We start from the raw sequence: 16,418 nt of genomic DNA, 5'->3' as shown, positions 1-16,418 counted from the left end.
TTGGGTGGGGTAGTGCGTCTAATCATAGTCTAATGTATTTCTGCTGAGGAAAACCAAGGGGTGTAGCTTGTCCTAGAATAAACCGTTTATATTATAGTTATTTCCCTTTGACCAGGTGCCTCATCTGTCGTCAAATGGTTTCTAAAGTCATGTCCTCTGTAAATCGGTGGTCCAGGTCGGTGACTGTCGTTCAACTTTTCACAGGTTTGGCTCGGCTCTATTGACATTTGTCACGTCTATGTACACTAATTGGTAGATATTGAAGCGATTCAGTTAATGTTCAATAACTTTTATTTTATTTTTGGTACGAAAAGTGTGTGACTGTTGCGTTGCATGTTTTCCAGGTACGAACAGCGGTCTATGCTGTACAAAGATTTAACAGCATTTATGCAAAAAAAAAATATTCATACACTGCATACAAACTTACTCTAATATGTGTGTGCGTGTGCGCATGTGTGTGTGCGTGTGTGCGTGTGCGATTGTACGCTGGCGTGAGTGTGCGTGTGCGCGTGTACGTGTGTGTATGTATTTATTAAGTTTTATTTCTTGTAAGTACTTTCATTGTGTACATAAAGACAACAAAATGGTTGCTCAAGGAATTATCTAAAGAATATCTCATTCGTTTTAAATTTCAATTTTCTATCTAATTAGTTAAATGATACATTTTAATTGTTTCTGAAATTAAACAATTCCAATTATTAAATAAAAACTGTGCGCATTGCAAAAAAATAAGCTTAATCTCCCGTTCTCACTCTTTTATTTCTTAAGTGAGTTGTCATTAAAATATGCAATCGATAATATTGATATAACCCAAACTGGATGTAATTCAACTCCGCTAATTCAATATTTAGCGAAACCGATATCGTCCTCACCCCCTCCCACACCCCATCCCCTGTGGTGTTGTGGTAGTTCACTCTAATTGAAAAGGAATCATTTATTTTTTTTTTTTTGCATAAAATAAAATACCCAAGAAATAAATGGAGCAGAATCATTGTTTAATCAAGAGTTTTTTCGTTTTAAAAAGAAAAAAATCTACATTTTCTGAGTATACCATAGAAAAATATTTTAAAATTTTACACATTTACAAATTCAAAATAGTATATTTTGACCAATACGTAAAGTGCAATTTATTTAATTAATAGCAAAACAAGTATTTATTTATTATTTTAGAACAGTTTAATCGACTGCCGTTTTATGCAATTTTTAATATGAAGATTTAAGTTGTTTTCCTTGACTGCTAAATCACATAATCTGAAAAGAAATATATTTCTAAACTTTCTATTTTCAACAATGCAATATGTTCTAAAACTTGCAAAACGCCTTTTAATGTCTACGAGATTGCCTTAAAGTAGAGTTCCACTTTAAATTGGATATTTATAAACAATAAACCTTCAAATAATATTTCTAAATATCAGTAATGGAAGACATTTTATACATTAATCCTAATTTTAAACATTGTAACTCTAATAACATATTTTTTTTAAAAAATGAATTCACAAAGCAATTAGCATATCTGATTTATCAATTCAAATCAGAAATCGTCTACGTCTACGTCTAAATTTATGGACTCTAGGTATATTTCACAAAATGTCTAAGGCGTTAAGATTTTCAAACAGTTCATACCTTTTGAACCAGTAGCTTACTGTGTTATACTTTAGGCCTATACTTTATGTAATGGCTAATGAAAAAATATATTTGATAAAAAAGAAGTTGTTGTGTGGTATATATATATATATATATATATATATATATATATATATATATATATATATATATATATATATATATATATATATATACATATATACATATATTAACCTAAGTACAATACAGTAGGGTGGGTCATTTACGTTATGTTTATTTCTGATTTCAGGGGCATCCATTAATGACGTCATGCGTGTTTGATGACTCACAAAAGACCAGACCCTCACCCCTTAATGACGACATATATTAATTTTTCATAAATCTTCGATTAATTAATGTACTTAAAATATAAAAATAGTCTTACATGTCTTGTTTAATGAATAAAATTCGTCAAACTAATTAGCTATTTGTTTCTGTGTACACAATGCATTATATTATTTGTACATGGAGAAAGCCCTGCTTGAAAAGTTTTAAACGAAAAAAAAACAACCTAAAATTATTTGAAAACGCTGACGAAATAGGCCTATATAAACATTTTATTGTAAAAAAAAATCTCGATAATTTAGTTTAAATGGTTGTATTAAAATTGTATTTTGGTTGTTTCTTCATGTGATGCTGTATTATTGGTCTATGTTATAATTTTAACTTAGGAATCTCATTTACTGACTTCTATTTGTTTTTGTTTTAGTCTATAATATTCTAATCGCTCTTTAGTTTAGATGTGGGACTATAATTTTTGTCTTTTGTGTCGTTTAATGTGTCTGTGTTGGGTTTTAGATAAAGTAGGCTTTGCTGAAATATGTCGCAATTAACCTATTCTCTTTTATGTAGACCAAAATATTTTTGTGCGACGTATAGTGCCTGTTTGTAGATTATTATCTTTAAAAGTCTGATAACATTCTTTAGTTAGTCCGTCTTGTCTAGATGCTTTGATTAATTTTAAGCCATCGATTGTTTTACCTAAGTCTTGCATGGTTAGAGTGTCGCAGATTTTGTCTCGCTATTTGTCTCTTAATTTTGTTGTGAATTTTAGATATTTGTCTTGGGTTTCGTTGTTGGTTTCGTCTTTATAAATAGCTAATGGCAGTAATCAGTGAAGCGTGCCTGATTTTTGTCCAAGTCTGCGCCGTTGTCGTGTGTTATGATTTGTATTGGTTTAGAATGGGCGTGTATTTGCTATAATATTATGTTGTGGTGTGAGGGCTCTTCACTTCCTATTGTATATTCTCAACAACCATGTATATGTGACAGATGAAGAAACTATGTACAATACTACACCACATATACTACACCGGAAAAGCCAAAAAACCTCGAAAAAATGCAGGTTTTGGCCCATGTCTCGGTAACCAGACCACTTAGCGACTTGAAACATTTACCAATCGATTCCTGCCATAATTTAGAACAATATTGCCGTAGAAAGTTTTCAAAAATATCCTTCGTTCGGTCACAACATGTTTGTTAATATATTTTAAACTGAGCATCGTGTAAGTGTAGGCCTAGGATGATGTTTAAACTGAGCATCGTGTAGGTCTACTCGTTGAAATAAAACTATTTCCGTTGATATAGGTTAATATAGTTGTCTTTTTTTAGCGCAAATTCCATACTGGTTTCTATTTTAGTTTGAATTATTAAAACTACTTGTGTTGCATTATTTATTTGCTGAATATATGATTTATCTCAATTTAAAATTGTTATGGATAACATAAGAAAATTGCGCTTAAATTGTCACTAGACTTTTTATTAACGTGTTTTCTTGGTACACCGAAAAATTATGTTTTATTTAAAAACTGCATGGGTACCAAAGTAGTCAAAACATATTACTTTTATATTAAGTTAAATGAACGTGATAGCAGGATTTAGTAGCATGAAGAGTAAAGTTCCCTTTTCAAACCTGACGGTCTATAGGACAAGTGAAATAGAGTTCACTTGTTTCTGTGACCTAGACATATGCAGTGATCAGAGGCGTAGCGACACTTCCCGGCGCCCGGGGACAAACTTTCAATTCGACGCCCCCTCGGGAGCGAATTTTCAATTTGCACCCCCCCCCCCTCAAACTTTCGATTTTGGATTTGTACCCCCCCCCCCCCTTAAACTATTACAACCCGTTTTGGGGTCCCCTAAGGTCGGCGCCTTATATGTACCCCCCTGCCCCCCCCCATCGCTACACCTCTGGCAGAGATAGAGTGGTCAGCACTATGTCCAGCTGCCTTTACTTTCCCTAACGTGAGTTAGGTACCCATCAGAGTTGGGTCTACTGACTTTAACCCGGATTCGAACTCGATGGGTTAGTAGTCAAGCTCTCTACCGTTATACCACTCCGTTCCATTAACATGAATCACTGGGTTATAAGTATGGACTGCACTTTTATGAATTTACACTAGAAAATCGTTCCGAGAATTTAGGAACACATCAACATTGTTCTAAATATAATGTACACAAGCTGCGAACTGATTCCAGGACCTCACATAACTGAAATAAGAAACACAAGCCATGAAAAAATACCATTGATGTATATCAACACCAATGGTAAACTACTGTGGGACAGGTCATATTTCTAATGGCGATTTATGAAACGTGATTAACGATGCTTATTTTTAGCTTGTTCATAATGTGCAATGTCATTGTTTAAACGTTAAGTTAATGTCTGTAAATGCACTTGTAATTTCCATAACAATATTTTACTCACATAAATAAACGATTATAATATTTGAAAAATAAAAAATAAAATTCTTTTAAAATTTAGATTAAACTGTTTCCGAACATCAAAAAGATTAAAAAAAAAATAATGACTTGTATTAACTACTTGCCATAAAACACGCTCTAACACCATTATGAAAACTATAATGACTAGTGTTTACTAGGTGCCATGTAAAACACGCCCTAACGTTATTACACGGTGCGTCTTTAGCAAGTTAATTTAGTGATATGTGTATTGTTAAAATGTAAACTATTTAAAGTTAAAATTTATTGAGTAATTTTAAAATGTGCATACAAAAATAAACAATTTACTTCTTTAAAAGGTATTTGACAGTTAAATACATTGTGTTATGATAAAGCTTTATAGCTGTTAGCATGGTACCGATGTCAAGTAGTTTTAAATAATGAAATGTGTACTATTTATGTGTATTTTAATAACCAATGTAGTGCTATGAATACATTACATAAATGGTGTACGTGCTCTATCATACAGCGTATGTTTAGTTTATATGTGTTTTTTTGCCTTTAGTTACATTGTCTGTTACTTACATCACATTTTTTGATTCTACATCTGATTACAATGGTTCTTAGTTACAACTGAAATTTTTATTCTACATCGGGTTTCATTTTTTGTTAATTAAATCTAAATGTTGCTGGTACATCTGGATACTTTGCCTGTTAGTCATATTTAAATAAGATACAGCGGTAGATAGCTATGTCCGTCATTTTCTTTTCATTTATTGTTTACTTGCCTTTACGTTTACCCCTACACTAAAACTAAATTTAGCTCTAACAATAGATTTCATATCTACCCTTATAACTCATGGTATCATTGGCATTAGCTTACTGTTTGTATAAGTTATAGTAAATTGAGATTTACTTTTAAACTTAACTTTTACTTTTATTACAGTTACGTTTTTTTTTTTTAATTTGTATAGTTTGCGTTTACATTCTGCCTAGGTGTGACTATATGTTTTGAGTGTGTTATATTGTACAGTGTGTGTTATATTTACTTTAATGTCATCATTACAATTGTATTTAGTTTCTATACATATGTTACATTTTTTGTGTTTGCCGATCAATACTTGTATGTTCATATGTTTTTAGAGGTGTATGTATGTCAGGGTGTATTTTAGTTTTACTTCTAACGAACAGTTAGCGAATGCATTTTAAATTGTGTTCGGGAATGTGTTTAATTAGTGTGTTAAGTTGTGTTAATTATGTGTATGTATCTATGCGATTTTAAAAAGTGTTCGGGAATGTGTTTAATTAGTGTGTTAAGTTGTGTTAATTATGTGTATGTATCTATACGATTTTAAAATGTGTTCAGCTTCCCAGAGACGGATCCAGGAGCTAGAGATGAAAAATGACTTAGATACATAGTGCTGTAACCAGCTGAACATAGTGCTGTAACCAACGGTAAAGAATGAAAAAACGTCTGGACATCGAGTCAGTTTTATTTCCAGACTTTTTTCTCGAAAAAGGGGGGGGGGGGCGTTGAGTGTGGGGGGGGGGGGGGGCTGGGAAAACTTAAATGTTATGGGGTAGAACCCTCTTAAAAGTACATGCGTTGTTTCTTTTTCTTTTATGTTTTATAATCTGATTATTTTTAGTTTATTAATTTAAAATAGACTACGTCTACGTCGTCTTAGAATTTGATTAAAAAAAATTATTTAGGTTTCTGTGATTAGGAATCTATTAGGTCCTGGATCTAGTTGCCTCTTAAACACATGTTTTATTTATTTTAAATGTTTATACATTAATTTGAAACACAGTGTGTTTTCTAGCCGTAGTCCATCATGTGGACCGCCAGAATGACCTTAAGCCCCAACCCCCTCCCCTCGTCCGTCCATCCATACTCGTCCACAAGTGTCTACTGTATTCGAACCACCCCCCCCACCCTAACTCCCCCCCACACCCTTGTGGACGTCATACACGGTTGACCCCAACGGTCTATCAAATATCATAAATCTGGGCTCGTGACAATGGGGAGAATAGAAGGAAGGCGTTTGGATGGAGCACTACAAGAAATGTATTCGGCTGCCCGTTACAGATTTCGGAAAGCATTAGATAAACGAAATAGATATCAAACGAATAAAGTAGCTGAAATCAATGTGAGAAAATAATTTTCAGTTAATCTTAGAACTGTCATGAACATATAAATTTTTTTATTTTTCATATTATTTCAGCTTAAGTTGTTTTAAAGTCATTGGTTTTATAATTAAACTGAATGTAAAATTGTTACTTTTTTAAATAAAAGATATATATTGTAGAAACAATTTCATAACACATGTTTTTTTTGTTTATTAAAATAAGTCTATAGAAATGTTGTCTGCAAAAATGTTTGTAAAACAAATAAAACAATTGGTATTTACAAGACTTTAATAACTTAATTGTGTAATCTCCCCTGGTAATTTAAAATTTAGAAATGGAATATACTTTAATGCGTTTTAAAAATAGACAAAAAAATTTGTTAAATTAACTTTCATGTTGGCGTGTAATCACAGCAGAGGCGGAACTACACTGCCGCCAGACCCCGCAATGTGTACTTAGGAATGAACTTAGCAAATGTTTATTTATAAATCTATAAATGTTTATAAATGTTTAGCAAATGTTGCATACTATAACGGCAAGACTTGCAATACTTTGGTTATCGTGAGTTATTATTTTGATACTCGCGATGCTGAGGTAGCACCAGAGATGTGCCAATCTAGTGCCTGCCTGGTGATGTTGTTAGTTGGTTCACAAAGATGCTTGCAAAAGTTTGTAATAAGAGTGGCGTGTGGAGGGAACATGGGTATGTTATTACCTTTTTGTTTATAATATACGAACAAAATTAAAATAAGAGGAAATATACATTTTTAAAAGCGAGGAAACTCTGGTGTCCTCTTTTTTTGGTCAATTACTCGTTTGTTTCCCTTGGGTGATATACCTCAAGCTCACAAGACAACTTCTGTATATTCTAAAATCACCCGCCCCCCTTGTTTATTTTTAAAATAATTTAAAGACGAGCGACCAAAGTAAAATCTTGTATTTTAAGATCAGCGAGCATACTACACATGTCTATTTTATTACATTTCTAGGAAAACAGCTAAATACTATGTATTACTATATATATGTATATATATATATATATATATATATATATATATATATATATATATATATATATATATATATATATATATATATATATATATATATATTTCACTTCTTGGATACCCTAGAAAACACCGAGCTGTAAGCGCGCCTAGCAGCTCCCTCTCTTCCTCTTTAGGCTATATCCCTACCATCCCCACCCCACATTGTCTGGTGAGCTGTGGTTCACGCTAAATGTTTACAATCGTAGAGCCGGGTTTAGTGACGGCAGATAATTTAGTTTGAAACAATTTTAAACTTAAAGGAGGTAACCAAGAGGAGGCTGCTTTCACGTGGGGTGGGGTGTAGGGTAGGGGTTGTGGGAAATTAGGGTAGGGGGTTATCGTCCTAAATGACCTACTGATGTGTCTTAAAGCAAATATTTTCAGTGGCAGCATTGGAACTGTCAAATTCACAAATTATGAATTACTGAAGAGTAGAAAATAAAACAACTAAATAACGGCATATGATACGCCGCTGGTCGGCTCGTATCTATATAATCATCTTCATTGGGACCATGCGAGACACCAAGACATAAGCTCAACAGACCTTTTCACTACCACCCCACCCCAACCAGTCTGGTGAGCTGTTTACAAAGGTAGTGGCGGCTATTAGGTGCCGATAATTTAGTTTTTAAACGATTTTGACACTAAGGGGAGATAATAGCATGGTCTGCTTGCTCTTTTCATTGTCGCCTGTAAACTTTCGTAACAGACGGCTGCTTTCACGGAAGAGGGGTAGGGAGGGGCGGGGCATAATCGTATGTCAATGTAGACATATTTAAGACAGAGGAAGATAAATTATATTTGATTAGAAAGCAATTGTTGTGTGAGAGACATTTGTATTAACCTGAGCACAATAAACTGGAGCGGGTCTTTGAATATCCTTTTGAAAGTCAGTACACGATTGTATGCCGTCTCGTTTTAAATAATTGATAGGGGTGTGCACCACTCACAATTTTCTTAAAGCCAATGCTCCTTTGTTCTAATAGAAGAAGCATGTCACAGGGTACCCTTGATATACTCTTGATATACTCTTGCCGCCATGTTTGGTTCAAATATAAAGTCAGCAATTATCAGCTTTTCTTATAATGTGGACGATTTAATGACTTAATGAGCTGTGGCTGATGCACACAATTTGCCCATATGTATAGACTTGAGTAGTTTCTGTTCATTAATCAGTTTTGTTTAATTGCTTTGGGAATCCACTGTTAGAAAATATGTTTATAGTTATGAGAGTTAAAGTTAATTTATTCTCTGTTTGAAATGTTGATTACTATATATTTTATAAACAAAAATGAATTTAAAAGTCTTATCGTCCACAAACATCCAATTTGAAAATAGCTGTCCACTTTCGGGTAATCTCGTAGACTTCGAAAAGGCGTTTAATAGAGTATTGCATCATTGTTTGAAACTTTTAGAACATATTGCAATGTTAAAAAATAAGAGCATTTAGAAATACATTGTCTTTCCTATTTTATGATTTTGTAATTAAGGGAAACAACTTAAAACTTAATTTTTTTTAAAAATATCAATACATTAAGTAACGATAAAAAAGATACACACATAATTATTTTATTCCAGATTTAATATTTGCAGGTATACTATTAAGGTAGAATAATCACAATAAATATACTAAATGGTAGAATTTCTTTTCATTTGTATTAGTTTACTTAAAAAGATTAATTAAATGCACTCATTATCTCTTTTTGTAAGGAAAGTTAAACTTAACGAACTGCTCCATTCATGTTCTTCCTCGGTTTAATCTATTTTTCAGCACTTTATCCAAACACATTTTGTTCCACGACAATTCAAAGAAAATATCGACAATGACATATATTTAGTACATGTGTGAAAAAATAAAATAAAAAATATAATAAAAAATAAAAAATAGGTTTATATTTTCTAAAACAGATCATTATTTTTAAACTCAAAAATAAATAAACATATATATATATATATATATATATATATATATATATATATATATATATATATATATATATATATATATATTAAACGTGGGAGGAAGCTATGAATATAGCTGTTTAAAAGGAAAGAATGTTTGATGTGTTTCATAGTAGTCAACATATCCAGACTACTTATCATATTTATAATATTACTAGCGTCCCAGTCTCGCGCGTTGCCGCGGTCTCAGAAGAAAGTCTGCTGGCTAGTCACAGCATTGCCCGGGGCAAAGCGCACCTGATTCAATTTAAACGACTCTAAAACCCCATCTTAAGCATAACCTATCTCACTGTTTAGAACGAACGTATGCGCCATTGCGTTCAAGGGAAAGCCCAGGGCGCTAAATCGCACCTTACGCGGACGCCGGAGGACGCGCCTGATCAAATAGGAAATGTAGACGTCCGTGGAATAATCGCCAATGCGATTGTTCTCTGTTTATATCCTTTTAATATAAGTATCGTAAAAACAAAACAACTCAGGTAGTATGGACATGTACCACGAGCTGTCTATCAAAAACCTTCATGCGGGGCTCGTGACAGGAGGGATAATGTAAGGAAGGCATTGACGAATTTTGATTTTTTTTTTCTTTTCATTTTGAACTAAATCACAAAATTTGATCATCATGTTCAGGAGAAAACTGAGATATTTATAGTCAGGATGTACACTTCATCATTGTTCTTATCATTTGTACTGTTCTTGTAATAAACCTCTAAATGTATTTTTTGTTTTTATTTCAATACAATTCAACCAAATTTTACTTGCGTTAAGTTCATAATAAGGCTAAACTACATCTTGACTTCCACGTTATCTAATTTTTTCCGTGACTTGAAATACAGTTCTGGATTCTCATTGATAGGTAAATGTTTTCTGAATTTCAAATTAACTCCCACGTGATGAAATAATCCAAGGCTTTAGTTTCCAGTTGAACGTGTTGTACAAAACGTTTCCCTAAAGACGAGCCTAAATTTGCTGCTCATCTTGTAGTACACCAGCACGCTGACGGAGCTGTTGGTGGCCTCCAGCGTGTTGAGGATGGACCACGACACCTGGAAACTGTTCTGGTACGGGCCCACGATGCTGTAGTTGGGGGAAAAGTGCAGCATCAGTATCAGGTTGATTGCACTGGGTAGGAAACACGCGATGAAGATACAAGAAATGGAGGCTATCATCAGTACAACCCATTTATCGCGACTAGACATCATCTGTTTCGCTGAGGAAGGTTCTAAATTAGTCTTGCGCCATTTGGACATACGGGTCAGATTTATAATTAAAACGACCGTGCAGGTTATAACGCATGCGCAGGAGGATAGCTGCGCAAAGACCGTGATGGAAAAAGAAACGTTTTCAACAGTGGTGCCGTAATCTGCATACACCAACCAGTCGAGTGTTTTGTTTCTGTTGACGTTGAAGTGGGGACCGATGCGGAGGGCGTAGTAGACGGGCGCGACGCTGAGGAAGAGGAAGAGGTAGATGAACAGGATGATGACGAGCGTCCTCTTTGGCGTGAGGAACTGTTTGACCCTGTGAGGCGTGGCGATACAGAGGCATCTCTCTAGGGTGATGAAGGCGGTGATCCAGCTGGTGATTCTGGCAAAGCAGACGTGAGGCCAGCCTGCAGACGTTATATCAAAAGACATTCCGATAACGTAAACATGTGAAACTGGTCATTAAATAAAAACAAAATAAACATGTACTTATCTGTTGATTACTATTGTGTGATTTTTTTTAAAAGGAAATAAAATGAAAGCTCGTATGGTACAGCAAGAGTTTCTTCCAGGCATCTCCTCGGGGGTCCGCCCCCCCCCCCCCCCCAACTATGTCTACCACCCATTCCCCTCCCCCCTCCCACGAACGAAATGGAATTTATATAGAAACATTTACTTTTACCAGTGTCCGACCCCTGGGAAAATGTTGTCCGCCCCCCCCCCCTCCCGAAAGTATCAAGTGCCCCCCCCCCCCCTCCCTGGAGAAAAAAGTCTGGAAGAAACACCAGGTAAAATAAAAGCCCGCATGGTACAGCGTGATCAAGTTGTAGACTCCCCAGCTTCTAACCATAAGTCTTGAGATCGATTCTTTGTGTACGCTCGTAACTCCACCCCAATGTTACTTATCAGTGTGTTAAGTCAATTCTGGCATTTTAAAGTCGGTTTTGCGTAGTGCTGACAACACTATACCTTAGCATTACACGGTCATAGAAACAGGTGGAACCTAATTCAACTTCCAATTGTTGAAATAGTTCTTTAGATTTTACGTATATGAACACTATTCTAAATATAGTATTTACGTCACAAACGCACAACTAAAACAGCAATTAAACTTTGGTTTAAAATACGTATCTAGAATCTTCTGTTAGTACATGTATAACATACAATATTTTTATCAAGTAATGTACATACCTGCCGTTATGTACTGTATATCAATGGACTCGAAAGATATATCCGAGTAATGAAACAGCGGGTTGAAACAGATGCTCATCCAGACTAGGGACAGGAGTGACCCCAGGTCAGCCACGGCCAGACCCAGGAGGCTGATGTTGACAGACTCACTGAAACCCTGAAACGTCATCTTTGATTAGACTTTGTTAACTTTGTTGGCTTAAAGACATCTTTGATTAGACTTTGTTAACTTTGTTGGCTTAAAGACATCTTTGATTAGACTTTGTTAACTTTGTTGGCTTAATGATAACATCTTTGATTAGACTTTGTTAACTTTGTTGGCTTAAAGATGACATCAGAACAAAGTGTCTATCACATTTTAGCTATTTTGAATTTATTAGAATGTGTTGTTTCCTGCCGCCAATTTAGATGTCTAACATGATTGTTGTATTGTGTTGTTATAGTCCTTGTATTCACGCAACGGAAGTTGTATTTTATTACATTTTAACTTCCCATCATGATGAAAAAATTCTAGATTAACTGACCCAGTTGCACATGGTATAAAAGCACTAGATTTTTTTAGGGCCCGTAAATAATAATCCCTAACCAGACGTGATATTACATGTAAGTATATGTAAGATGATGTGCCGTCTCTCGTTTCATATTTACAATCTGGAACTAATGTTGTAACCCAGGCATGCGGTCATAATATTCGTAGCGGTCTATTTAACAGAAGGTGTCATAATGAATGATTAAATCAACAAAATGTAAGAACAAACCTGTTTCCAAAAGACTATGATGACCATTACATTGGCTATCTAACAGAAGGTGTCATAATGAATGATTACATCAACAAAATGTAAGAACAAACCTGTTTCCAAAAGACTATGATGACCATTACATTGGTTATCTAACAGAAAGTGTCATAATGAATGATTACATCAACAAAATGTAAGAACAAACCTGCTTCCAAAAGACAATAATGACCATGACATTGGCTATCCATTTGACTGAAGGTGTCATAATGAATGATTACATCAACAAAATGTAAGAACAAACCTGCTTCCAAAAGACAATAATGACCATGACATTGGCTATCCATTTGACTGAAGGTGTCATAATGAATGATTACATCAACAAAATGTAAGAACAAACCTGCTTCCAAAAGACTATGATGACCATGACATTGGCTATCTAACATAAGGTGCCATAATGAAAGATTACATCAACAAAATGTAAGAACAAACCTGTTTCCAACAGACGATGACCATCATATTAGATATCTATTTAACAGAAGGTGTCATAATAAATGATTTATCTAGAAACTGTAAGAACAAACCTGTTTCCAAAAGACTATGATGACCATTACATTGGCTATCTAACAGAAGGTGTCGTTATGAATGATTACATCAACAAAATGTAAGAACAAACCTGCTTCCAAAAGACTATGATGACCATGACATTGGCTATCTAACATAAGGTGCCATAATGAAAGATTACATCAACAAAATGTAAGAACAAACCTGTTTCCAACAGACGATGACCATCATATTAGATATCTATTTAACAGAAGGTGTCATAATAAATGATTCATCTAGAAACTGTAAGAACAAACCTGTTTCCAAAAGACTATGATGACCATTACATTGGCTATCTAACAGAAGGTGTCGTTATGAATGATTACATCAACAAAATGTAAGAACAAACCTGCTTCCAAAAGACAATAATGACCATGACATTGGCTATCTAACAGAAGGTGTCGTTATGAATGATTACATCAACAAAATGCCACAGTACCGGTGACACCAAAACGAAATATAATATATTGTTATGAACAAGTCAACTTTTTAAGTAAGTTTAATTTGTTATTAAAGTAATAAAGACCGTCATCATAATGTACAGAGAGAAACTCTAAATAACCAGTTGAAGTATTGTATTATTTCGTCGTTAGCGAAGGGGCGGGGGTGACACTTGATGATACGACAACTGTGTCACCCGATCTAGCGGCGTCAGTCTACACAAGCAAAAAACTAAACAAATGACGGATTGGGTTCGATGTTTCAAACACGGGTACAAATATAAGAAAAACCCCTAGTTCGATTGTATCTTTATACAGAACTAGTGGCTTCATTATCCTGTCATTGAGTGTGCACAACACTCCCGCCCTGTGATGCTACTGTACAGAACACCTAAAGTTTGAAACAAAATAACTTCCTCTATTTGATGACATAACTCCAGCTCTAAAACTTTAAATCTTAATTCATTCGTAAAATGTTTTTGGTGAGATGTGGTAGGTCTATACATAATTAATACAATATTCTATGCGTTTTTGTTTACCCTATAAAAACAATTTTAGAAATCCAACACCAGTAACCAAGAGTTTCAATTTCAAAATGCTTATAGCATAACAATACTATTCATTTCTAAACGAAATATATATTTCTAAAATATGGATTTACTCAATATAAATAGTCTAACACTAAGTAGGCCTATAACAAAAAAGGAAAGAAAAACACCTTACAGTTATCAATCTTAAAGAAAGAAAAAAAAAGGAAAGAAAAACTGCCAGTGCAAATCGAAGTTTAATCACAGGCTTCACCACACAACCTTAATTACATGTACGAATCAAACAAAAAAAAGTAGAAAATTCGATTTTTACTCTACAATTTTTATTTTAGTTCAGGCGAACCAATTAAGTTAACCTCAAGGTTTATTCGTCAAAAAGAATTCTATGACTTCACTGATTGTATGAACAGAGTGTAATTAGTGTAATATTTTAATTAACTTCACTGATTGTATGAACAAAGTGTAATTAGTGTAATATTTTAATTACCTGTCGATCGAACTATCCGTGCGTAGATATAATCATCAAGGTTAAAATAGTTGCTTTAATCTGATTTTAAATGTTCATATCTGAAAATAATTATTTAACGACGAGTGTGCCTATCTCTTTCCGTTGAGGATAATTAAAGAGCAAATATAATTGATATTAGTATAATTTATATAAGAATAAATACTTCATCTTCGTTAAGTAAAGAACAAACACATTTTTGTGTCGTATATGTATTCAATCGTGAAAGATGTCCAATCAGAAAGCGTTTAACATCTCGACTACAACACCGCCGGTGAGAGCGGTCGTTGACCTGGGCTACAAAAGGTCAGGCGTGTTCCTGCTTGTGGTTCCACTGGCATTCATTGTCAAGTTCCTAGGTGCCGTCAACAACGGCATCAATGCCATCGTCTTCTTCAAGATCGGCCTCGTAGACGTCCTGTTTGTGTCGGTCTTTGCCTTGTCCCTCTCCGACCTCTTCTTCACCATCATCAGCTCCATCCTCACAGACAGCAACATCATCCTCTACATCATCTACCACAAGACGCTGTGGTCACGTGACCTTGTCATCTGGTACACCATCTCCTTCAAAGACTCCACTTTTCTCTTCGTGACCTACATCACCATACCCCACTGCTGTTTGGTGACCTTCCCCTTGCAGTTCAAAACAACCTTCACCTTCCGACGTACGTACGACGCCTTGTCCGGGATCTCCATTGCGAACTTATTCCTTCACCTCCCCATCCTCTGTACCCAAGGCTTGATGTTGGCCTTTGACCTAGAGACCAACACAACCCAACTCGTGTTCTGTGAATCCCCGGATGTCAAAACCACGCTGGCATTTCACAACCTCGTCAACCCTTACGTCTGCTATCCCCTCATCTTCATCTGCTTCACCTTTTTCACCACACAACTTGTTTCAACCTCCAAGCTCCGTCAGCGTTTAAAAAACGTCGCGACCAAAACACCATCAAAGTTAAACACCTTGGACGTCCGGATAGTTAAAGCCGTGTTAGTGATTTCTCTGTTCTATCATGTGAGTTGTGTCCCATGTTAGTGATTTCTCTGTTCTATCATGTGAGTTGTGTCCCATGTTAGTGATTTCTCTGTTCTATCACGTGAGTTGTGTCCCATGTTAGTGATCTCTCTGTTCTATCATGTGAGTTGTGTCCCATGTTAGTGATTTCTCTGTTCTGTCATGTGAGTTGTGTCCCATGTTAGTGATCTCTCTGTTCTATCATGTGAGTTGTGTCCCTGTTCTATCATGTGAGTTGTGTCCCATGTTAGTGATCTCTCTGTTCTATCATGTGAGTTGTGTCCCTGTTCTATCATGTGAGTTGTGTCCCATGTTAGTGATTTCTCTGTTCTATCATGTGAATTGTGTCCCATGTTAGTGATTTCTCTGTTCTGTCACGTGAGTTGTGTCCCATGTTAATGATCTCTCTGTTCTGTCATGTGAGTTGTGTCCCATGTTAGTGATTTCTCTGTTCTGTCACGTGAGTTGTGTCCCATGTTAGTGATCTCTCTGTTCTATCATGTGAGTTGTGTCCCATGTTAGTGATTTCTCTGTTCTATCATGTGAGTTATGTCCCTGTTGAGGTTCTACCTTTCTGTCACTTCTTATTCCCAGAACTCAGCTTCAGAATGTTGTACAAAAATACATACAACTTTTTGTTTGCACTGTCCAATTGTATTTCACCGTTTAATTCAACCTTCAACATTGCTTTCTATGTCAAATGTAATACAAAGTTCAAGGCAGCCGTTATG

The 16,418-nt window shown here is 35.1% G+C and overlaps 2 protein-coding genes across 2 annotated transcripts; one reads left to right on the top strand and one right to left on the bottom strand.

The window, feature by feature from the left end:
- Window positions 1-10,357: 10,357 nt before the first annotated feature.
- On the bottom strand, window positions 10,358-12,011 carry LOC131947563 (tachykinin-like peptides receptor 86C). Its single transcript, XM_059308809.1, has 2 exons — window positions 11,843-12,011; window positions 10,358-11,106 (listed from the first exon to the last, which is right to left on the bottom strand). The coding sequence occupies exons 1-2, from the start codon at window positions 12,009-12,011 to the stop codon at window positions 10,358-10,360; spliced, it is 918 nt and encodes a 305-aa protein (XP_059164792.1).
- A 2,890-nt stretch (window positions 12,012-14,901) lies between these two features.
- LOC131947562 (uncharacterized) lies at window positions 14,902-15,708 on the top strand. Its single transcript, XM_059308807.1, has one exon. The coding sequence runs from the start codon at window positions 14,902-14,904 to the stop codon at window positions 15,706-15,708; it is 807 nt and encodes a 268-aa protein (XP_059164790.1).
- Window positions 15,709-16,418: the final 710 nt, after the last annotated feature.

Source organism: Physella acuta, unplaced genomic scaffold, assembly GCF_028476545.2.
Source record: "Physella acuta isolate Inbredline_101_S28 unplaced genomic scaffold, ASM2847654v3 ptg000600l, whole genome shotgun sequence".
NCBI lineage: Eukaryota > Metazoa > Mollusca > Gastropoda > Physidae > Physella > Physella acuta.
This window is presented reverse-complemented; position numbering and strand designations above follow the sequence as displayed.

Coding starts and splice junctions, on each gene's coding strand:
- LOC131947562 (XM_059308807.1), top strand. CDS start 14,902: ATGTCCAATCAGAAAGCGTTTAACATCTCGACTACAACACCGCCGGTG.
- LOC131947563 (XM_059308809.1), bottom strand. CDS start 12,011: ATGACGTTTCAGGGTTTCAGTGAGTCTGTCAACATCAGCCTCCTGGGT. Junction 11,107..11,842: donor TATACAGTACATAACGGCAG/GTATGTACATTA, acceptor TTTAATGACCAG/TTTCACATGTTTACGTTATC.